Source organism: Typopeltis vanoorti, chromosome 26, assembly GCF_054136105.1.
Source record: "Typopeltis vanoorti isolate ZY-2024b chromosome 26, IOZ_Tvanoo_1.0, whole genome shotgun sequence".
Classification (NCBI taxonomy): domain Eukaryota; kingdom Metazoa; phylum Arthropoda; class Arachnida; order Uropygi; family Thelyphonidae; genus Typopeltis; species Typopeltis vanoorti.
Window position 1 is genome coordinate 24,452,408 of NC_143574.1, and position 24,157 is coordinate 24,476,564.

At 36.1% G+C, this 24,157-nt stretch overlaps 1 protein-coding gene across 3 annotated transcripts in view; it reads left to right on the forward strand.

Annotated features, from left to right (window-relative positions):
• Window positions 1-3,887: 3,887 nt before the first annotated feature.
• Pbp95 (proximal sequence element A Pbp95) overlaps window positions 3,888-24,157 on the forward strand; it is a 353,207-nt gene continuing 332,937 nt past the window's right edge. For all 3 annotated transcript variants that reach the window (XM_090414954.1, XM_090414955.1, XM_090414956.1), the window contains exons 1-2: window positions 3,888-4,326; window positions 20,653-20,690. In XM_090414954.1, the coding sequence (XP_090271080.1) occupies window positions 4,131-4,326; window positions 20,653-20,690 (234 nt within the window). In that variant the 5' untranslated portion in view covers window positions 3,888-4,130. The remainder of the gene's footprint in view (window positions 4,327-20,652; window positions 20,691-24,157) is intronic.

Sequence of the window (24,157 nt, forward strand, 5' to 3'; positions counted from 1 at the left end):
CCTTGGATTGGAGGAAATGTAAAACGCTTTTAACGGAGTGATTTCATCATTTTCCATATCAATTGATCCTCTGTTTTAATTGGAGAATTTTGTTATTCCAGAGTTGGTTACGATGGTCCTTTAGGGCATATCGAACCTGGTTTGTTGCTCTATTGACTGCTTGTTTATCCGCAGGGGCCATTGTTCTCTGATATTGTCTTCTTAATCTGTTTTTTCTCTTGGATAAGACGTTTTATATCCTCTGGGAGTTTATTTGATGGTGCATATTTCGTTATATTTGTTACCTGTGTTATAGCTCTCAGCAGTTGTTTTTCAAGAGTTTTCAGTGCTTTTTCTATATCTTCGGCAGATGTTATATGCGGTATTGGACCAAGGTTTTCCTGGAAGGCTGAGCGAAGTTGTTTCCAATTTATAAATGTGGTGGTGTTTTTCGTTAAATCTTGTATGGTGCCTAGTTGTAATATGATGGGTTTATGATCAGAACTTAAATCGTTGATTGCTTGTATCTGATAGTTGTGCGCTATGTTTTTTAATATAGCTATATCTAGTACATCAGGACGTCCGGTTGCTCCGTAATGTGTGGGTACTATTACTGTTATATTTTTTGAAGTGGTATAAGAGTTGAGTATTCTTCCGTTAATATTTGAATTTCTGCTGTTCCAGACTGAATGTTTGGCATTAAAATCTCCAGCTATAATCACTGCACTGCCTGTATTTAATATCACATCTAATCTATGTCAGATTCAAGGAGTTTTTTATTTGTGGAGTTGTAGGCTGCATATATCGTAATACTGCTTGTGTTTTCTATATATATTTCTATTCCTGTAGTTTCCATGTGTTCTGTTTGGGGCTCGGCTATTGAATTATGTTTTATGTTTCTTTTCACAAAGATGGCAGTGCCTCCACCTCTAGCAAAGCATCTGTCTGCACAGTAAGTGTTATAACCGTTGATTCTGATTTTGTCACTGGACGAAGATTCATTTATGAGGATGATGTGTGCTTGGATTTCTGCTGCAAATTACTGTAACTTGATAGATAAACCATTTAGGTTCCATGAAACAATTTGTAACGATTTCGGTTTTCTTTTAGACTTATCCATTAAGAACTTCCATAAGGAGTGATTGTGTGTGTCTTAAGATGATATCCTTGGCTTCTTGAGTTGCGTTGGTTTGTCGGAGTTCAGCAAGCATTTCACCTATGTGGCTTGTTATGTTCAGTAGGATAGGTTTGTAGGTTTGCTGTGACTGCTTTAGTTTTGGGTCTTTTTGGAAGGTTGATCTTGTAACTTCAGCATACGATCTTCCATCCATTATGGAGACTATGGTTTGATGGGAGGACGTGCGTTCTTGAAGAGGTTTACTGGTGTTGAGTATCTTTTGGTTTTGGAGAAATGCTATACAGCCCCTATAGTTTGCGGGGTGTGTTCCTCAGCTGTTTGCACACTTTGCTGGAAGTGTGCAGGGTTTATGGCATTCATTTGATGCGTGTTTGCCACCACATTTCACGCAACGAAATTCAGCTTTGTAGCATTGTTGTGCGTGCCCAATCTTCTGGCATCTATGGCACTGGGTTGTAGTTGATTAATGTGTCAATGCCTCAACTTTTATGACTAGATCACAGATGGTTTGGAGATTGTATATATGTTTTTGGTCTTTACTTATTTCCACCAGAATTAGGGGATAGGGTGTTTTATCAGCTCTCCGCATTCGGCTGACTTTAATTGGGCTAAATCCCTTAAATTGGAGGTCTGCAGTGAGGTCTTCTATTTGTAATGTTTCAGTTACTCCCCTTAATACTATTTTAAAAATTTTCTCACCGTTGAGTGCAAAAGTGTGGTATGGCAGGTTGTTGTTGTTTAGAAGTTTGGTTATTTTTCTGTAGTCTGATGAACTTTTAGGTTTTATGCATATCCCTTCTTCTGTGCTTGTGGCTTTCATGAAACTGATATCTGAAGATTTCAGTGCGGATGCAACAGACATCCAGTGCTCTTTGGCCCTTAGGACGACTGGGGAGGTACTCTTTCTTTAAGTTCATTATCTGGTTCTCGCTCCGCTGTTTTGGGTGTATCTGCAGTAAAGAAGTTTTCCCTTTTCTTTTTGACCGCTTGGAATTCTGCCTGTTGGTTTCCAAAAACTGCGCAGTATTATCTAGGGATGCAGCATCCTCTATTTTCGTGGAGTGCCTTATTTCTTGTTCAGTCAACATGCTTCCATCATTTAAATCATCCATCCTATCCTCTGTGACTGCTGTAGGGGGAATTTATCTAACAGCTTTACTTTCCCTGGCCAGTTGTCGCTCAATAGTTTTCCTAATCTTAGAAACTCTCTGTAAACTTCTTCGAATATGCTTTCATTGAGAGGTTTTGACATGTCTGATAGGAGGTAATTTTGACATGTCTGATAGGAGGTAATATTTCTCAAACTTTATTCTAACTCTGTTAGAATAAAGTTTGAGAAATGGGTCCTAGAGCCCAATGTAAATATCCCATAGATCAAATCTATCTATCAGCATAGGCAGCAAAATTTTGCACTTAAAAGTTTTCCGAACATAATTACTTACCGAATCTAAACCAAAACTCAACAGACATTATTCGTCAAACTAAACGATATTTCATTCACTAGACTTTATACGACTCAGCTAATCCTAATCTTAACTCCTAATCCGCGATAGCTACCTGGAATCAAAACTAAAAGCATCTTATCGTAATCACAAGATACCAAGGTCCTTATAAGAACCGGCTTATAGGGGCGAAGCAAGATTGCTTTTCATATTCGCCGTTATCTGTAAAGGACAGTGTAAGGATAAGGTGTTATTGAGCTATAAAGCTCTGATCATGGCAAGAGGGTAACAGCAATAGCCAAGCCACAGTTAGAACTTCATTGGCTACAGCATTGCCATCCATTACCCTCCCTGGGTACCAATTTTAGTCGCCTCGTACGACATGCATTAGCTACATTGGTGATACTTAAGTAAAGCCAATCTCTAAAAATTAAGACGATCCCTAGACCACTCAATTGTGGCCGAAAGACCGCCCAACTCAGCGTTGGCTCCACTGAGTGACGGGCTCCCCAATCACCTAGCAGAACCGCCCATATTCAGAGGAAAAGCATTCACCGACAAAGCCTCTCATCGGGTCGTGCCGGAAAACACTCTCCCCGGAGACTAAAATTGCTCCCTTAAGGCAAAAACCTTAAGAGAGCGAACTCAAACTCTCGAATCAAAGCGTCCATTTAGTCGCCTCTTACGACATTCTTGGATTTGCATTGGTGCTATTCTCATCCCGGCAACAACACGGGAACGGATACCAAGGTTCTTATATATCCTTATAAGGACTGGCTTAAAGGGGTGAAGCAAGAATGCTTTTCATATTCCCCGTTATCTGTAGGGGACAGTGTAGGGATAAAGTGTTATTGAGCTATTAAAGCTCTGATCATGGTAGGAGGGTAACAGTAACTATAAGCAATCAAAGTTTGCGCGTGAAGTATCTTCACGACTTGTGAAGTCATTAGCCCCTATATACAAGTAGTCCCGTAGCCCATCACCACAACAACAGTATATTTTGTCTGTAAATTGTGTGTGTGTGTTCTGAAGGCCGATCTGCCTATGTATATAATTTTTATTTTAATTAATTTATTTTTCGAAAGTAGACCGTAATTCAACACTCTAAAGCTGTTACATATCTCCCTATAATAATATACGATAAAGTAACGTTTATTCGTGTTAAATTGCATAACTTTTAAATTTATACATTTAAACAAACTTTTCCTGTGATAATTTATTTCTGCTCAAGCAATTATTTAAATCTGGTGACTTGAAACAGAAAGAAAGTTTTTACTCAGTTTGTAGTACACGAACACTTTAGCTTATAGTGGGATATTTTAGTGCCAAATCTTGACAAGTGTATAACACTTTAATCATTTCTGAAGTAATCTACAATATACTTTACCTCTTAATAAAAAAGAAATAATAATAATAATAAACAACCGGAAACTGAATTCCTGGCTCCACATCCATCTGTTTTAATGTAAACTTCCAGGCATTATTTTGCTTGTATATTTTGGATGTCTGTGTGTATGTATTATGCTCTTTGATGTTTGTTGTCGTTCTTTTAGTGTAGCATACAAATTAGTATGGGGGAAGTGGAGGTGGTTGGAATTTATCCCAGTGATAGGGAAATTTTGGAGAAAGATATATCTAGTATCCAGAAACTTCTTGAAGAAGATGTCGAATCTGAGGATGATAATGAGGAACTTAAAATAATCGAACATCCAGATGAAACTTACGAGAGTAGCCGCGCTACAGGTGATGAGACAGAAAATGAACAGTGTAAGTTACTGATAATGGAAAACCAGAATTTGTTTGTGTTGTGTAATAATATAATATTTATCATCACTGGATCTACATGTCTTCCCAAAAGTTAACATTGGTGGTGTACTCTAAATTCATTGCTTTCAGACGCGCTCTATATAGAGGAATGCCAGAAAGTGTGCTTTCAGACTCATGTTTCATATCTTTCACTTTCTCTTTCAGTAGCTTTATCTCTCTAAACATTTTACCTTCACTCTAGATTCACTGATAACGTCGACAATATCCTTCAGTCACTACCAATGTCATGTCCATCATCACCTCAAGCTCACTTTCTTTCCTCTCAGTAACACCCTTCCATGTGTAGAGGCTTATACAATCCATTAAGCCTCCAATATGATGACCTCTCAGTAACACTACTCATTTCTATTGCACCACTATAGCTGCCATTGAAACTATACATACTGACTGAAATCACTCTGCTCTTCTGATTGTCTACATTTCATGCATAAGTATGCAAGTATCATGCAATTGCATATTTATTATTATGTAACACCTTCAGGGAGTCCCAAGACTTTCAAGGGAGGGTACCTGCTCAACAACTCTCCATCTCCACCAATCCAACAACTACCTTCATCATCTACACCAACGCCACTTACCACCGACCATCACCACTAGTATTTTTACAGATAATCACAAACACCCGTGCCCACAGCAGGATTCGAACCTGTAGTGGGCATGGATGTTTGTGATTATCTGGAGAGTGGTTATGCTAACTACTAGGCCAACCATGCCAGCCATGCAAATAGCCTTCAGTCACACTACCTAATGTCAAGTCCATCACCACCCTGAGTTCACTTTCTTTCCCCTTAGTAACACTACTCATTTCTATTGCACTATAGCTGCCATTAAAACTATAGATACTGACTGAAATCACCAGCTCTTCAGATTGTCTACATTTTATGCAAAAGCATGTGAACAAGAATAAGAGGTATGACATCTGCGATTCTCAGAGAGAAATATAATATTCACTACAGGATGATGGATGGATTTCTTTTATCTACTGATATGATCTTTTTATTTTATTGTATTTTTGATTTTCTTTCTTTCTTTTTTTTTTTTTTATCTGGCTTCCCCATGAAAGGTTATTAGTAAACCTATAGTACACTTTTACCATGGTTGGGCTAAGTATTTATTATTATTATTTTTATCAGTTTTATATATATACAGGGTGTTTCAAAAAGATTGGCCCGATTTCAAATAATTATATTTAATAATAATAATTATATCAAATAATAATTATATCACCACAATTACATGTACTGTTCACATGGTACAAGTCTCATTCATTTGTAGTTCGTCGTTGCAGAGGTATACAATTTTCAAATTGGGACAATTCTTTTTTCTTTATTTGTTTTTTCTTTGTCTAGAAACACAGCTCTAAAGACCAAACATGGAACATTTTCAAGCTACTTTAAGCTTCCAATAACTGGGACAGTGGTCTCACAGTGGGTGATGAAATTCATATAATACCTAAAGACAATCACAAACATCCATGCTCATGGTGGTATTCAAACCCACAACCTTTTGGTTGGAGAACAGATACACCAACCACTTGGCCAAGTAGGCCGGCTTTTGAAGTTTCTAAAACCTCATTTGGAGTTAAGAGCAAATTCCAGTTTTATTTTCACTCCTTTGCTTCTACTGCTGCTATATTGTTTGATATCTTTCAGGTTTATGATGTGCACCTATTGAATTCTAGCATCTTTCTCAATTTGAGGATCCAACTTTAAAATGGAATGCAAGAAACTTCCTTGGACAGCTTGTGAATAATATCTTTCTGACTGCTCTCCCAGTATATATATATATATATATTTTTTTTTTTTTGGTGAAGAAGCAGGATTTGTGTAGGCGTAGGATAAGTTTACCCATGTACTTTGCTTTTTGAGCAATTTGCACAGATTCTATGTCGCATTCAGCTTTATCAAAGATAGCTTTATCATGAAATCTCTACCAAACAGAAACAGATTACTTGTAGCAGTGTAGCAACTTTTTTTAGTTGATCTTTTTTTTGAGTCTCTTAGTAATTTCTTCAGTTAGACCTTCTTTGAGTTATGAATCCTTTTCATCTCAGTCAGTTCAATTTACTGTTACCTCCATTTCTCTCTCTCTCTAGGATTATTTTTATTTTATTTTTTTTACTTTAAAATTTTGAATTTAATACACCAGCCGAGGCATTGCTTGGATAAACTAGTCTCCCATTGTTTTTGTCAGGGAACCAGAGCAAATGGTGAAAAATCAGCTACTGGAACAAATCCCAACTCAGAATCAGCAGAGCTCAAGATTGGCACCATCCACATGAAGCATCATTGGAAAAGAAATTGAACTTTCAGAAGAATTGGATAAGTAGAGGTTCTGTGTAGTGGTGGAGATGGAAAGTTGTATAGTGGGTGTCCTCCCTCGATGAGTCTTCGGACTCCTTGGAGGTGCCACGAATAATAATAATAATTACCAGATCAGCATAATAGGACAGAAACAAAGAAGACAAAAGCAGGTTAGATCTTTCCAAGCAACAAATATAACAGGTTATATTCAGGAAATAATGATCAGGGAAATGGAGTTGCTATAGTATTCAACACTAAATATGGTACTCTTGAATATCAAACAGTATCAAGTAGAATGATGGCAAATATAAGAATGAGGAACTGGACAAATGAGTCTTATTTGTGCCTATGTTCCTGGAAAAGGTTCTACTGAGATTATTATTATTATTATTCCTGACACCTCCAAGGAGTCTGAAGACTCATCGTGGGAGGATACCTACAACTGTCTCAACCACTACATTGAACCTCTACTACGAATCATCTCCATCAATGCCATCTACCGCCCACCACAACTAGTATTTTTTGTCTGTAAATTGCGTGTGTTCTGAAGGGCCGATTTGTCTGTATGCAGGATGAAAAACCTGAGTTTCCGGGAGGAAAAACCCTGCTACCTCTGCATGAGATAGCTAATTCACCTTTGATTGAAATCGTCCAGATAAAGATTCCTCCCGTTACGACGAGATTCGAACTTAGGCCTATTCCAATCAAAGGGCACAATGTACCGTCGTTCTTCCAATTGCGCTATGGAGGCGCTCAAATGGAGAAATTTTTTGAGGCATTAGAGAAGGCAGGTTACACAACAAAAAAAAAGGAAAAGTAGTTGGTCCTTCTTGGCGATCTCAACAGGTTAGTAAATTATTATCATTTACATATAGAAATGTTTTGAGAAAATTTGGAGATAAGAGCAAAGCTAATAATGATGGTAAGTACCTCATGAATTTCTGTTCATTACATGGGCTGGTAATAACTAACACTTTGTTCCAACATAAAAATGTGTGCAAATTCTCATGGAAAGAAGATGCAAGAAATAAGAAAAGTTTCATTGACCGTTATTATTGATAGCTATGTTTTCCCACTGGTTTAGGACACAAACTTATACATGATTTAAAATTGGAAGTGATCACCATTTACTTTCAAGTAGGATCAAATTGAATTTCATATTGAAAAGAATAATGAAAAGAAATGAAAAGCTTTCAGAGGTGACCTGTAGAATCAAATACACTACAGGTCAAAAGAAAGAGAATTCGACAACAAGAACCAAACCTTGGAGAATCATTGTCATACTCTGAAGAAAACATTGATTCAGCCAGAGAGGCATATGCTGAGGTTGTCTGCAAGGATAGCAAAATCAGAACTCCATGGTGGACTCAGGAAGTTAAAGAGGCAATCAAGAAAAAAAGAAAGTATATCGAAAGTTCCTGCGAAGTAAATAGTCAGCTTGCTTTTAGAGAATACAGAGAAAAATGCAGGAAAACAAAGCACTTTTGTCTCAACAAAAGTAATGAGAAGACTTTGGTAAGAAAATAACATAGAAAATAAATAAATAGAAAATAAATGTCAAAATATTCTGGAAGCCATTGAAAAAGTTTAGAAATGGAGGAAAGAGCATAGGAAAAGGAATTAGAGATGGTATGACGACAACTGTATCATCTCTGATTCTAAGGGATAAAGGTATTCCAGATGTCTGGAGTAATTACTTTGAAAGATTTCTAAATGAAACAAGCAGTGACAGCTGGGTGACAGAAAACACTCCACAGCAATGCAATCAGGAATACGAAGTGTTACCCAAAAGTTTGGGGAATTTGTCCAAAAAAAAAAATTACTTACCTAAACTCTTCTGGTGTCCACCATCTCTTTCAAAGTAGGCCCTTGGACATGTATATAGCAATTCTAGTGGTTTTCCATGATTCCATGCATCCCTAGAAGTCTTCAAGTGTAACAGTGTTGAGCACCTCTTGTTATTATGCCTGGATTCCTCATTCATGTCAATACAGTGCTCTTTCAGCCAGAATTTCATCTTAAGGAAAAGGCAAAGGAGCAAGGCCAGGTGAATAGAGAGGTTTGGAGAATGACTGTCATGTTTATGGAAGCAAGGAAGTGTCGAACAATGGGTGATGTGTTGGCAGATGTATTGTCATGGTGGAGAACCCAGTCATTGTTCTTGCACTTATCTTGACATTTATGCCAGATGCTCTCTCTTAACTGCTCCAAAACCTCACAGTAAAACTTGCTATTGACAATTTGACCAGGGAGAGGTGAGGGGAGAATTCCTTGCAGAGAGTGCCTTGCATGTCGAAAACGAAAAGAACATATTGACAACATTACTGCACACACTTGACGAGCTTTTTTCTGCTTTGGTGAATTTGGTGAGACAAATGTTTTTTTAAGCTTTCAGTGGGTTTTTGCAGCAGTTTTTTTTGAGGCTGAACAAAATTTGATGCAGATTCTTTGCTCTGTAAAATCAGCCATTTCAGCTGGAGAAGTAAATCGCTGAATCACGATGTTACTAAAATGTACATATCCAAGAACTTTGCCTCTCAGCTTTCTGGCTGTTGGCATACTGATTCACAAACGGTACTATTTAGTTGTGGTATGGAAGACTATACTACAACTGATTTGTGCACATTATTCAAATTCTCCAAACTTTTGGGTAGCACCATGAACATACTAATACTTGAAGTAGAAAAAGCCATCACAAACCTGAAATATGAAAAGGCAGTATGAAAAATATGAAATTCAACTAGAAATGCTCAAATATGGAGATACAAAAGTTTTACATTGGCTGCACTACATAATTCAGAAAGGCTGGTCAGAGAGTTGAATTACGGATGTTGGAGTAGATCTCACATAGTATCATCTATAAAAAAAGGAAATAAAACTGAATATGAGAAATACAGAGGTATTTCCCTACTTATGGTTCCTGGTAAGATTTATGCAAGTATTCTTGAGAAACAGCTAAGCAAAATTGTGGAAGGGAAGCTTGGAAAAGAACAAGCTGGAATCGGGGCAAACAGGTTGTCAGGTTCAGATTTTCACTTTAAGACAGATAGTTAAGAAATCATGGGAATTTATATAACAAGGATCTGTATTTAAGTTTTGTAGATATGGAAAAGGAATATGAGAAGGAGCCAAGAGAAAAATTGTTGAAAACGCTACAATTATATTGTGTGTATGGGACATTATATCAAACAATACTTAGTCTTTATTTGAGTTGTACCGTATTCACTTGAATATAATCGCACTTTTTTCCCCCGGAATTAAAGTTGTGGGCAAGATGTGTGCGGAGATTTTTGGAAATTAAAATTTTTCAGGAAAGAACTAAATTGACGTTTATAATTAAATCCTTAATATTCATTATAGTTTATAATTGCTCACATTATTTATAAAATGAATGCATTTAAATTTTAATTATCAATGTTATTTACATGATCGAATGCTCACCTTCATCATGCAATATATCTGAATCTTTAGCGATAATGCTTCTGTAATTAAATGAAAACAAACATTCATATACCCAAATAGCATCATCTTCACTCCCATCCAGGGCATTTGAGATGCCGGTTTTTAAACAAACTTTTGGTAATTATTTCTTGCGAAATTATGACCGAAGCTCTCACATTCCAGTTGCACAACAGTTCTAATGATGGTCTGCCGGAGTCAGATCTTAGCCGCCAACTGCTATTCACTCCATGTAGAACCTAAACCTCACCTTATTTACTGCTCCACTCAATCCAAGATCGAGTCAATATCAATACAAGAAGTTAATAGTCTCACTCCCACATTTCCTCTAATGGTTGCTTCCATCTCTATGCATATGATTGGTGCAGTATTAACAAAAGATCACGTGACTCAATGACAAAGGCAAGCCGACAATTGTTGAGTTGAAATGCTAATTCTCTTCAACTGAACTCCAAAATATCCGAGACTGCAATAACAACATTCACTACTTATTACTTATTGTTTTAAACTTTAAACTTTTTTTGTGTGCGAGGTACATGCGAAACTTTTTAATTATTTTTTCCCATAAAGTAAAATCAGGGGTGCGAGATGTTTGCGAGGGCAAATTATATTTGAGTAAATACAGTAAATCAGAAGTCAAAATTGAAGAAGATGGTTCTGAAGGTTCACTCCTCCTTTGATGTTAAATGAGGAGTGAGACAAGGATGCACATTCACATTATCTCCACTGTTCTGTATGACTGTATCACTATGTGAGTCATCTGTATGACTCACATTATGAAGGGAAGTGATGTTATCTGAATTGGGGATGTTAATCTCAGCCTCTGCTTTATGCAGATGACATTATACTTTTAAATAAATCCAGTACTAGTCAGCAGGATTTCTTAATTAAACTGAATAATTGCTGTAAGCATTTTGTATGAAAATTAGCAATTAAAATTAAATAATTAGCAATAGAGAAATATTGAAAACATTAACTGCATCTTGAATCAGGAACATATATTATTATTATTATTATGTGACACCTCCAAGGAGCCCAAAGACTCGTCAAGGGAAAGCGTGCCAACAGCATTGAACGATCCCTTCCAACTACTAACCGCGCTCAGACTTGCTTAACTGTTTGCGTGAGCTATTAGTAGCAACAGAGGCTCTACCAATCGACCAACCTTTGCTCAAGTAAGACTTTTCAGCTATTTAGTCACAATCTTTATTGAAGATGGCAAATTAAATATGGAAATAGACAGCAAGATTAGCAAAGCCGATATGGTAAGAAGTCAACTGACTAATTTTATACGGAATAAGAGTGAAATTAGTCAAAACACTAAACTAGCTGAATACAAAACAGTGTGCAGACCAATTTTAACTTATGGATTTGAGAGGTGAATTAGAAATAAAACATTTGATCAGAGATTTGAGACCATCGATATGAGAGTTCTGAGGAAGATTAGAGACCTTTAACAGATGGCATCAATAACAGTATCGCATTAAAAAAATGTAGATATTTCGAAAGAACTTGACATTATTAGCATTCAGGAATGTGTTTTACTGAGCTAATCTCAGTTGTGGTAATTTAAATAGAATGAGGGCAGAAACATTAGCATAACAAGTGTTCTTTGCTAGGTTGTCAGGAAAAAGACCAAGATCTAGGTGGATTGATACAGTAAAAAAATGCCTTAGAATACAGAAATATAAGATATGGTAATATTGAAGTCTCGACAGATAACAGATTACTTTGGAGGAAATTATTGATCAGAAAAGAGTAATGATCCAACTTTTTCATATAGTACCCTCTGCATCCCTCTGTATCCTCTCCCGAGGCTACATTCAGGAATTAATTAGTTAAGATGACACAGCAGCTGTGAGTCCCATATGGGATGTATGGCACCATCTTATGAAACCAACATGAAGCTCTTGGTTATAATGTATTTTTGTCTGTCATTTGTGTGTGTTCTCCTAGCTGGTTTTCCTGTTCCGAGGGACAAAAAACCCGAGTTTCCGGGAGGGGAAAAACCTTCTACTTCCGTATGAGACTGGCTAACTCTCCTTTAGTCGAAAGAGACCAGATAAAGGTTCCTCGCATCATGGATGGGAATCGAACCCAGGTCTTTCTGACCAAAGGGCTTCGTCTATATTGACTGAGCCATGGAGGTTCTACATTTAGGAATTTGATTGTGATAAAGAATAAATATCTTATTGTAATGAATTTTATTTGAAAATCACACTGTTTTGCCAAAATGCATAGTGACGTTTTGGACATCCTTTATATGTATATATTGGAAACAGATTAAATTTTATATATATATATATATATATGCAGAGTTGTGAATGAGGGCAAGATTGTGCCACTTCATAAAGGAGGTGATCGTACTCAAGCATCAAACTATAGGCCTATCTGTGTGTCAGGTGTTGTGGTTAAGTTGTTGGAGAAGCTTGTGAGAACTAGGATCCAGAGTTGGGTTGACAACAATGGTATAATCTTTGATGGACAGCATGGATTTGCTAAAGGGAGGTCGTGTTTTAGTAATCTACTTACTTATTACAATAAAGTGACTGCTTCCTTGGACAGAGGAGAAGGATACACAGTAATATACTTGGATTTTGCAAAAGCTTTTGATAGAGTACCTCATGATAAGTTGACAGTCAAACTAGAGCAGATGGGGTTGGATATTAGATTAGTGCATTGGATTGGAGACTGGCTATCTGATAGGTATCAACAAGTTGTGTATGGGGGTGCAATATCCAGGAAAAGGAAAGTCACTAGTGGAGTGCCTCAGGGATCTGTTTTAGGGCCATTACTATTTAACTTGTATATTAATGATATTGGCGAAGATTTGGATGGAGATATTCAGTTGTTTGCAGATGATGCAAAGTTGGGACGAACCATAAAGAGTAGTGAAGATGTTGTGGCCTTGCAAGAAGACTTGAATAAATTGAGTGATTGGGCAAGCAAATGGGGATGCGAGTTCAATGTTGCTAAATGTGAGGTTTTAAAATTTGGAAAACAAAGATGGGATACAGAATTTATGCTTGGTGAGAATATATTGTTGGAAGTAGAGGAAATAAGAGATCTGGGAGTGATAGTGGATAAGGATCTAAAATTTAGGGGACACATCGCCAAAATTGTGAAGACAACACAAAGACTTCTGGGAATGATGAGGAAGACACTGACGTGTAGAAGTAGGGAGATTCTTGTTCCATTGTATAAGGCTTTGATTAGGCCACACATGGACTATTGTGCCCAGATTTGGTCACCTGGTTTTCAGAAGGATGAAGAGATGTTGGAAAGGGTGCAAAGGCGACTGACTAAGGTAGTTTCTGACCTCTGGAATGTCGAGTATGAGGAAAGATTGAAAAGATGTAATTTGCAGAGTCTAGTGGAGAGAAGGAAGATGGGAGATATGATAGAGACCTACAAGTTGGTAAGGGGTTGTTATAGGATCAATGGTGGAGAAGTTCTACAGAGAATAGTGGGAGATCAGGTGAGAACCAGAGGTCATACCTGGAAACTGTATAAAGAGGGTGTGAGTAGGGGAGTGAGAGGCAGGTTTTTTTCGTGCAGAGTTGTGAATGATTGGAATGCCTTACCTGAGAGTGTGGTGTCTGCAAGGAGTTTGAATGTGTTTAAGACCCGGTATGATGAGATGTGTGTGAGATAAAAGGACCTCCTAGATGAGTCTTTGACTCCATGAGGTCTTGTTTTAATAATAATAATATATATATATAAATCCACCTATGAAAGGTTTTATATATATACAGGGTGTTCGGGATAAATTTGACATATTTATAATTAATTATATTTTTCCGTAAGTTACATGTATTAACACACACTTCTCTTCATTTAAAAGTTTGGACCCTTCTTCATTCATATACAAGATGTCAGAAAGGATGGATAGCTGGAACCCACCTGAATCATGGAAGAGAATAACTTGTATCATGATGATTTGTGCCCGCCATCAAAATAAGGATATTACGACTGCTGCCCAATGCTCCCTGAATACAGTAAAAACAATCAGGCATGAACTAGAGACTTGCAATGGTGACTACGAGGATGTAGCAAGAAGAAAGATCCCTAGCAGACGATCTGATTGCGTTCGTACAGCAGAATTCCTCGCAAATCTGCAGGAACAGGTGTTGAAGAACCCTGGCATTGGAATTCGGGCTTTGTTCGTGGAGTTGCTAACTGTAGTCAAGCCCTGGATAACAAGGGTAGCCAATGGTAGGCCGTATGTATGGCAGCAGGATTCGGCCCCTTGCCACACCTCTGGGAAAAGTCAAAAATGGTTGTCTGAAAATTTCTACGACTTCACCAGTCCAAATGTTTGGCCTCCAAACTCCCCAGACCTTAACCCCATGGATTATTTTGTATGGGGCGCAGTTGAAAAAGACACCAATCGCACTTCCAGTAATACAAAAGCCCAGTTAATGGATAAAATTAAAACAGTTTTTGCGGCCCTTCCCAGGGAGACTGTAGCATCAGCTTGTTCGAGGTTCCGAAGCAGAATTGAAGCTATGATCGATGCTAATGGTGGTTATTTTGAGTAAATCTTGTTGATAGTATTGTAATTAACTCTGCCTGTAATGTTTTTTTGTCAATTCATTAAATTTAATAGATACAAAGAAGATTTTCTTTTTCCTTACGAAACTGTCAAATTTATCCCGAACACCCTGTATATATATATATATCTAGTATTTAGTGTTTTGGTGAGTTAAGGATTAGTGGTAATAATAGTTTTGTTTAGAGAAAGGTTGTGCTGTCCATTTGGCCAAGTAGACTGGCATATTTATAACTGGTGATACCTGAGTTAGCCTGATATTTTTCAATCATTGTGCATATTATTATTATTATTATACAGTTATCTCTATGGAGTCAGAAGTCCTATCATAGGAGACCCATTATTTGCACAATATCTACCATACCTCTCCTCAAGCTCATTCACTAATGCAGTGCTCACAACCACTTCTGGCACACATATTGTATCCACTCGCTACCCTCAAAGCAAAAAATCTAGTTGTAATACCCTTACTAACCACACTCTTACACAATTTTTATGTGTGATCCCTCATTTTCTCACTTTCTGTCATACACTGAAAGAAAAAGTCTTCCATGACACTCTTGTTAAACTGCCTTAAAAAATTTGCATGCTTCTATAATATCTCCACTATTTTGCCTGTCAGATGGTTTTTGAAAACCCAAGACTGTTAGTGTGTTCTCATAGGGAGCATTCCATAGACTTGCCACAATCTTTTGTTACTCTCCTCTGGATCCTCTCCACCAGTTCTTCATTCTTACCGAATCCAAGTGACCAGATCTGCATGCAGTAGTCCAGATGTAGCCTTATAAAGGGCAACAGTAACCTTTCTATCCTTGCTTGTTAGCAGGTTCTTCACCAGCCATGTAATCTGATGTTTTGGCTACCGTTGTATGCCCTCTGAACTTCAACTTCTCGTCCACAAGCATCCCAGAGCCCTTGCCTCATAAGTTTCCTGTATTTCATTTTTGTCAATATAGTACACAGCGTGTGATCTCTTCTTTCTGAAGTGCATCACCTTATCTGTTTAAGTCATTCTGCAGGATCTCTATATCACTTTCATTTACTATCACTCTCTTCCCAGTTTGCATAATCAGCAAACAACAACATTTTCCATCGAATCATTCCCAATATCATTGAAACCAGTGGTGTACCACTGGTCACCTTCTCCTCCACTCAATTCCTCCAGCTCTTTGTTATCTGTCCATCAGCCACCCTCTGATCCAGATCATTTTGGGCTCATAATATATATTTAGCATAAATAATGTTTAGGCTCTTTAAATATATTTCATCACTTTTCTTTCAAATTTCTAAAGATAAGGGTCTTTAGGAATCTTTAGGTTTAATTGAAATAATGGCACAATTAATTAAATAACAATAATTAAACCCAGATTTAATAATGGCAGTATTTATTATTATTATTATTATTAAACAAGACCTCACGGAGTCAAAGACTCATCTAGGAGGTCCTTTTATCTCACACACATCTCATCATACCGGGTCTTAAACACATTCAAACTCCTTGCAGACACCACACTCTCAGGCAAGGCATTCCAATCATTCACAACTCTGCACGAAAAAAACCTGCCTCTCACTCCCCTACTCACACCCTCTTTATACAGTTTCCAGGAATGACCTCTGGTTCTCCCCTGATCTCCCACTATTCTCTGTAGAACTTCTCCACCATTGATCCTATAACAACCCCTTACCAACTTGTAGGTCTCTATCATATCTCCCCTCTTCCTTCTCTCCACTAGACTCTGCAAATTACATCTTTTCAATCTTTCCTCATACTCGACATTCCAGAGGTCACTACCTTAATCAGTCACCTTTGGACCCTTTCCAACATCTCTTCATCCTTCTGAAAACCAGGTGACCAATTCTGGGCACAATAGTCCATGTGTAGCCTAATCAAAGCCTTATACAATGGAACAAGAATCTCCCTACTTCTACACGTCAGTGTCCTCCTCATCATTCCCAGAAGTCTTTGTGTTGTCTTCACAATTTTGGCGATGTGTCCCCTAAATTTTAGATCCTTATCCACTATCACTCCCAGATCTCTTATTTCCTCTACTTCCAACAATATATTCTCAAAAAGCATAAATTCTGCATCCCATCTTTGTTTTCCAAATTTTAAAACCTTACATTTTGCAACATTGAACTCACATCCCCATTTGCTTGCCCGATCACTCAATTTATTCAAGTCTTCTTGCAAGGCCACAACATCTTCACTACTCTTTATGGTTCGTCCCAACTTTGCATCATCTGCAAACAACTGAATATCTCCATCCAAATCTTCGCCAATATCATTAATATACAAGTTAAATAGTAATGGCCCTAAAACAGATCCCTGAGGCACTCCACTAGTGACTTTCCTTTTCCTGGATATTGCACCCCCATACACAACTTGTTGATACCTATCAGATAGCCAGTCTCCAATCCAATGCACTAATCTAATATCCAACCCCATCTGCTCTAGTTTGACTGTCAACTTATCATGAGGTACTCTATCAAAAGCTTTTGCGAAATTCAAGTATATTACTGTGTATCCTTCTCCTCTGTCCAAGGAAGCAGTCACTTTATTGTAATAAGTAAGTAGATTACTAAAACACGACCTCCCTTTAGCAAATCCATGCTGTCTATCAAAGATTATACCATTGTTGTCAACCCAACTCTGGATCCTAGTTCTCACAAGCTTCTCCAACAACTTAACCACAACACCTGACACACAGATAGGCCTATAGTTTTATGCTTGAGTTCGATCACCTCCTTTATGAAGTGGCACAATCTTGCCCTCCTTCCACTCTTTAGGGACTTGACCAAGTGCAAGACTCGTATTAAAAAAATATGTCAAGGCAGGTGTCAACTCTCTGGCACATTCCTTCAGAATACGCGGTGATACATTATCAAGTCCCACAGCCTTATTTACATCTGGTTTACTCAACTCCCCAAACACCTCTTGCTCACTTACAGTCAGTCTCTCCTCCCCATCATCAACTGCTCTTAATCTCTCCATGAAGTCACATTCACAAGATTGAAAGATCTTTATGAACTGCTCATTAAGTATCTCCACCACACATTCTGCAACAGCTGTCTTTATACCATTTCCTCCAATCAATGTCATCCTTCCATAATCATTCTTTCTTTGCTGGCTACATATCGAAAGAACTCCCTAGGATTCTTTTTAGCTTCATTAGCTAACTGCTGTTCACACCTCTCTTTAGCTACTCTCACCAACCAAGTCACCCTCCTTGCCTGGTCTTTGTAGACCTCATAAAATTGGTTATTTCCACTTCTCTTATGCTGCCTCCACAATGCCCTTTTTCTCTGTATTGCATGCTTAATCTCTTTATTCATCCATCTCACACCTACCTTATTTAACCTTCTCACCCGTGGTATACATTTAGACATTGCATCCACTAAATATTTTTTGAAAATCCCCCAAGCTGCATTGATCTCTTTTCCAGCTAACTCCTCATTCCATGCTACACCTGCAAGCTGCCTCCTGAGCTCTTCATAATCACCCCCCCCCTTGTAGTTCCACATATACCCTTTTTTCACAGGGGTCCTTGCACTGCTGGCAACCACCCAAGTAATCACCTCATGGTCACTTTCACCAATTGGTGGATGATTTGATACCTCATTGATAATTACATCCTCCGATGAGATGACCAAATCCAAGACCCTTAATCCTCTTGTGCCCTCTGTTACATACTGTCTGAGGTAGTTATCCCTCAAAAACTCAAGAAACTCATTTTCTTTACTATTAGTTGCTATCTCTTCATTCCAGTCTATATTGCCATAATTAAAATCACCCATAATTTCATTTCTGTTTCAGAAGCATCATCTGGTATACAATTTAAAAATTGTAATAACACACAAAAATACACAAACAGTAGGTAGATGTAAGGCTAAAAGCTTAAAATCTGAAGTGGCCTATACCTTAGCTGCTGGGAAACAGCCTTGGTTGTTAGCCAGTAAGTTTCCCAAATCTCGGGAAGTTTCACACTGCCATATTTATTTAGATTCATTTGGTTTTTGTAACTCTGCTGCTGATAAAGAAAAAAAAACTTTGGAATTTGTATTTGCTTCAGTGAGGTGTAGCAGTTTTTCATTTGATTCTCTGTATAGTGTCCAAGGCATATTCGGCTAGACTTGACTGACCATAGTTTTATCAGCAAATATATTTCTTGTGTTTTTCAAGTTGATGTTAGCAGATCTCTCATTAATACTTTTTTTTGGTTAATTTTCATGTTTTTTTTTGAGTGGGAGAAACAGTCATAGGACTATTTACTATCTTCTTTACAATTGTAGAGATAGGCTGGTGAAGATGCCTTTGTGATCAGTTTGAAGTTACTACCTTAATCATCATCACGCGTATCAAGGATTTAGGCCTAGCATGGCCTGTTCCGGCCTTAGAAGTCATCGTTTAAGAGGACATCCTGGTTTTCTTTTTTCTAATGGCTTGTATTTTAAGGCTTGTTTTGGTAATCTTTCTGTTTTCATTCTTTGAAAACAGAAATGTGTTCCATCCATTTATGTTTGTATTTTTTAATTTTATTACCTTACTACATTAATGATTGTTACTACCTTAATAATTGTTACTACCTTAATAATTGAATAAAATTTAGCTATTTATTAGTTTAACTTAGGCATTTTTTTCCCATTGAGTTTCATAATTTTAGCTGCTCTTACTGTTTGTTACTAATGGAGAGGAGATACAAAGGAAGGAAAAGATTGGATACTTAGAATCCGTAGTTGTTTTTTTTGCATCCATTATACAGGATCATGAAGTCCTGCATCAGTTTTAACTTTTAAAACTAAAGATATACAAATAATGGAAAACTATTTAGTAAATTGTATGAAAGTTCATGTCTTTAAATTTTTATATGATGATTTCATCCATGTAAATCTGATTTTTCTTTTTGTATATTTTTTATTTTTTCACTTTCTCACATTGTAGACCCTTTCTTCTGTGAAGAATCAACAATTAATGGAGAACTTCTGCCATATTTTTCTTCAGAATTGCTTCTTCCATGAATTGTAGAGATTAAATCTTTTAAACTTCATCATCTTCCAGCAAGATGGAGCACCACATTAAATGATGTCTTACCAGAACAAATGAATGAGGCAGATCAATTGCTTAGCCACTGCATTTGCCTGATCTAGCTCCATTATATTATTATTTTATTTATTTGTTTCTTGTGGGACCATGTCAAGATGATTGACATGACCCCACATATTTTCTTATTGAGCAATATCAAGCAAAATTCATGCAATATCACTCCATCGATTATGCACTGTATTCATGAAGTTTGAGAATCGGCTTGAAAGATGTATCAACAATAATGGTGGTCATGTTGAAGTGTGATAATTAAAAACTACATTAAGAATAAAACTTTCAGTCTTGAACTTTCATATAATTTTTACTAAATAGTTCCATTATTTGTATATCTTTAGGTATTAAAATTTAAAATCAGTGCATGACTTTATGACCATCCTGTATATAGAGATCTCTTACTAGTTATGGTTTTGACCTATGATTGAATTGCCTTTAGGATATATGTTAGCTAGTCATTCTGCATCATATTTCATAATGAAGTCCAGTATGTTAGCAATCTCATCTTGACTTCTTCATTTCCTTCTCCACTTGTAACATAACCATCTGCTATATTTTTAATTCACCTCTGCTGTTAGTTTTTAATCAGTTAGAAAACTATGCTTATTAATATGAAACAATATATATATTAATACACACAATATATATTTTATTTTATATAATCATTGTAGAAAATAAATCTTTAATCTTTATTTACATGTATTTCACACACAGCCTTATATTATATCAGTATTACATCACTTGGTGTATTAAGTGTGTAACTAATTCATATTCAGAATATAATAGTAATAAATGAATAATATTTTGTGAATCTTATAAATCATGAGTTTTGTATATATGTTTTTGATATTTTTCAGATGGAATTATTTCCCAGCAGTATATGCGGCATCTTCAGGTTTGTGCATTTATTACTTAAAGATATTTCTGGTGTTTGTGAATGCAAGTGTAGCCATGTATAGTGCTAGGAAAATTACTTCCAGCAACATTTATTTTTTTTAAAGAGATTTCATTCATATTATGGATATTACATGCAGAGCCTGTTACTGAAGACTGTAATGCCATGGACAGAAAGGAAGTTTGCTGTTAGAATGTTTCGTAATATATCACTGCAAAGCTAAACATTACAAAAAAAAAAAAAAGCCTGTTACAACCAATTTACTCTTAAAAAAAGTATATATAAGTTAATTGAAATTATGGTAAATTATACAGGAAAAGAAATTATTTCTTGTTTTAATCTTTTATGTCAGCTTAAACAAAATTTGCACAGTAATTATCTTCACGACTATGCTATTTGTATATAAAGGCTGGTTTAATTTATATCAGTTGCTTCAGTGTCCCGCAATACACAGCACACTTCCTTTCAGATGTGTTTATTGTTATTCATTATGGTACAGGTCACTACTCCGACTAGTTTCAACTTTCAACCTTTATTGAGTGTGTTTCATTAAGAGATCCATAATGCATAGCAATATATACATCTGAAAGGACGCATGCTGTGCATTACCTAAGTCAATTGACGTGAAGTCAACAGCCTCTCTCTTTTTCTCTCTCTCTCTCTGCAAGTAGCATAATGATGATGATACTTTACCTGTAGACTTCATTGCTTATGTGTGGATAAAGGATTTAAACAATATAATTTCTTGTCTAGTATAATTTACTTTGTAACCAAGCAGAAAAACTTTCTACATCTATCTCTAATGCAGATTATTGTAATAATATAGTTAGACACCATTTTCTACTTCTGTATTGAAAATATATGACCTGCATCAATTTAACCATGAGATGAGACCTAAATAAAGGTCTCATCAAACTGATCTAGATTGCAACACTTCCCCTAGTTCAAAGCAGTATACATGTTTGAAAGGAAGTTTGCTGTGCTTCAAAGTATACTAAGGCAGTTGATTGTTGAAAGTTTTTCCACTTGATTATACTATAAATTAAAGATACCAAGAAATTATCTACTTGGTTTAATCCTTGATCCAAGTGTAAGCAAACCAAGCTTTGCACCTGAAGTATTTTCAGGACTGGGGAAACTCGTGGTAAAGGTGGTATGACTTCACATCACTTGCCTTAGTTTCCCATAATGCAAAGCACATCTCCTTGTGGACATGTATAATGCTATGCATTATTGGAAGGGTCACTACACAGACGGTGTAGTGACCCTTCATCATCAGGGGAGCCAGACCCAGAGGTGATACCAAGGTTGAAGTAATGCAGATGTTACATTTTTCTTATACGAGTTGCCAAAAGGTATCACACCTTATTATTATAATACTCTGGATTAGAGATAGCTAGTTGTTGAAAGTTTTTCCAGTTGCTTATACTGTAAATTAAGGATACCAAGAAATTATATACGTGGTTTAATCCTTTATCCAAGTGTAACCAAACAGAGTTTGCACCTGAAGTATTTTCAGGACCAAGGCAAGCGATGTGAAATCATACCACCTTTACCACAATTGCCCAAGTCCTGAAAATACTTCAGGTGCAAACTTTGCTTACTTACACTTGGATAAAGGATTAAACCAAGTATATCATTTCTTGGTATCTTTAATTTACAGTATAAGCAATTGGAAAAACTTTCAACTAACTATCTCTAATGGTTAAATATCTCTAATAAAGTGATGTACCTTTACCACAAGTTGCCCAAGTCCTGAAAATACTTCAGGCACAAACTTTGTTTGCTTACACTTGGATAAAGGATTAAACTAAGTATATACTTTCTTGGTATCTTTAATTTATAAGGCAGTCGATGTGAAATCAGCAGCCTCTATAGAGAAGGTAGCCTAGTTGTGAAAGTTTTTCACACCCAAACTTTGTTTATTGCTAGGTAAAGGTAATATAATTTCTTATCTAGCATAATTTATCTTGTAACCAAGTGGAAAAATTTTTGAAATTAGGGTATATTTGCATGTTTTTGCTGAATTTTACAAACACAAAAACACATACAAAATAAAACAAAAATAATATTATTGGATATGGAATGTTCATACCTCAAAATGCTGCTGTTATAAATTTCTTATAGCACTTGATATATATGTGTTGTTGTTGTTAGATAGCCATAATAAAGCAAGTACTGGGATCCCCTCAGCGCCGACCCGAGCAAATTTTTGAGTGTGGGCAAGATTTTTTTTTTTTCCACCCTTCGGTCGAAATTGTATATGTATATATAAAAATTATATATATATATAGTGAATAAATAAATAATAATAAATAAAAAAAAAATTTTGTGTTTATTATATAATGAGTACATAATTTTAACACAATTTATAAATATTACATAAATCACATTAAATATAACAAAACAAATATGAAAAAATCTAAATTAAGACTTAACAATTTTAATTATTAAAAAAAAAAAAAAGAAACCTTTCTAGCCTTAATTTCAGCAAAAGACTTTACTACTACTTCTAGATCTAATGTCTCGGCTATGTCACTTTCAATAGATAAAGTGGCTAAGTCATTTAATCTCTCTTGGGACATTGTGGACCTCAAATAAGTTTTAATAAGTCTTAATTTAGATAAACTGCACTCTGCACTTGCAACTGTAGTTGGGATTGTTAAAAGAATTCGTAGTGATGTGTACACATTAGGAAAAAGACTTATGCAGTTATTTGTGTAACTATAATTTAATACTTCTTTGGGAGAATAATTATTTGATATCCTCTGAGACAATATTTCTAATTCATCTAATAAATCTACTACTGAAATATCTTTTTGATCACCATCTGACAGAACAATTTCTAAATCAAAACAAGCTTTTTTTACTGTATCGTCATCAAACTTTAAGTTACCAATGTTAAAGAGAAACCCAATAATTGATTCGTATTTATTTAGCTGTTCAAATCTCTCAGTAATTGATGTTATTGCTGAATCAAGAATTACATTAAAAAATGAATTTGAAAATATCGTTCAAAATTAGTAATTGATTCGTCAGGACATACATAATCAAACTGAGTTTTTACATAATCAAACTGAGTTTTTACATGTCGAGTTCGTGTGCTGTCTTTAGTTGGGAAATCAGCATTTAACCCAATATTTAGAGCAAAGTTATGGGCTTGGTGCTTAACTTTCAAAAAATTATTTTCACTTCTGTATGACGTCAAGAATTTTTTCGTGACATCTAATGATTTCAAGGCTTCCATAATATTGCAAGAGATGTTTTGCAATTGTTTGCTAGATTCATTGACTTCACTTAGAATGTCATACCAAACAAATGTGCCAAATATAAACTTGAAAGAATTATTTTTTTTTTGCTAACGAACTAGCTTCCAATTTTGTTTTAATACCTTGTTGCCCAATTAAGCTGTCATCTTCTGTGATGAAAATTAAAGCTTCATGTATTTCTTTTACTTGATTTTGTAT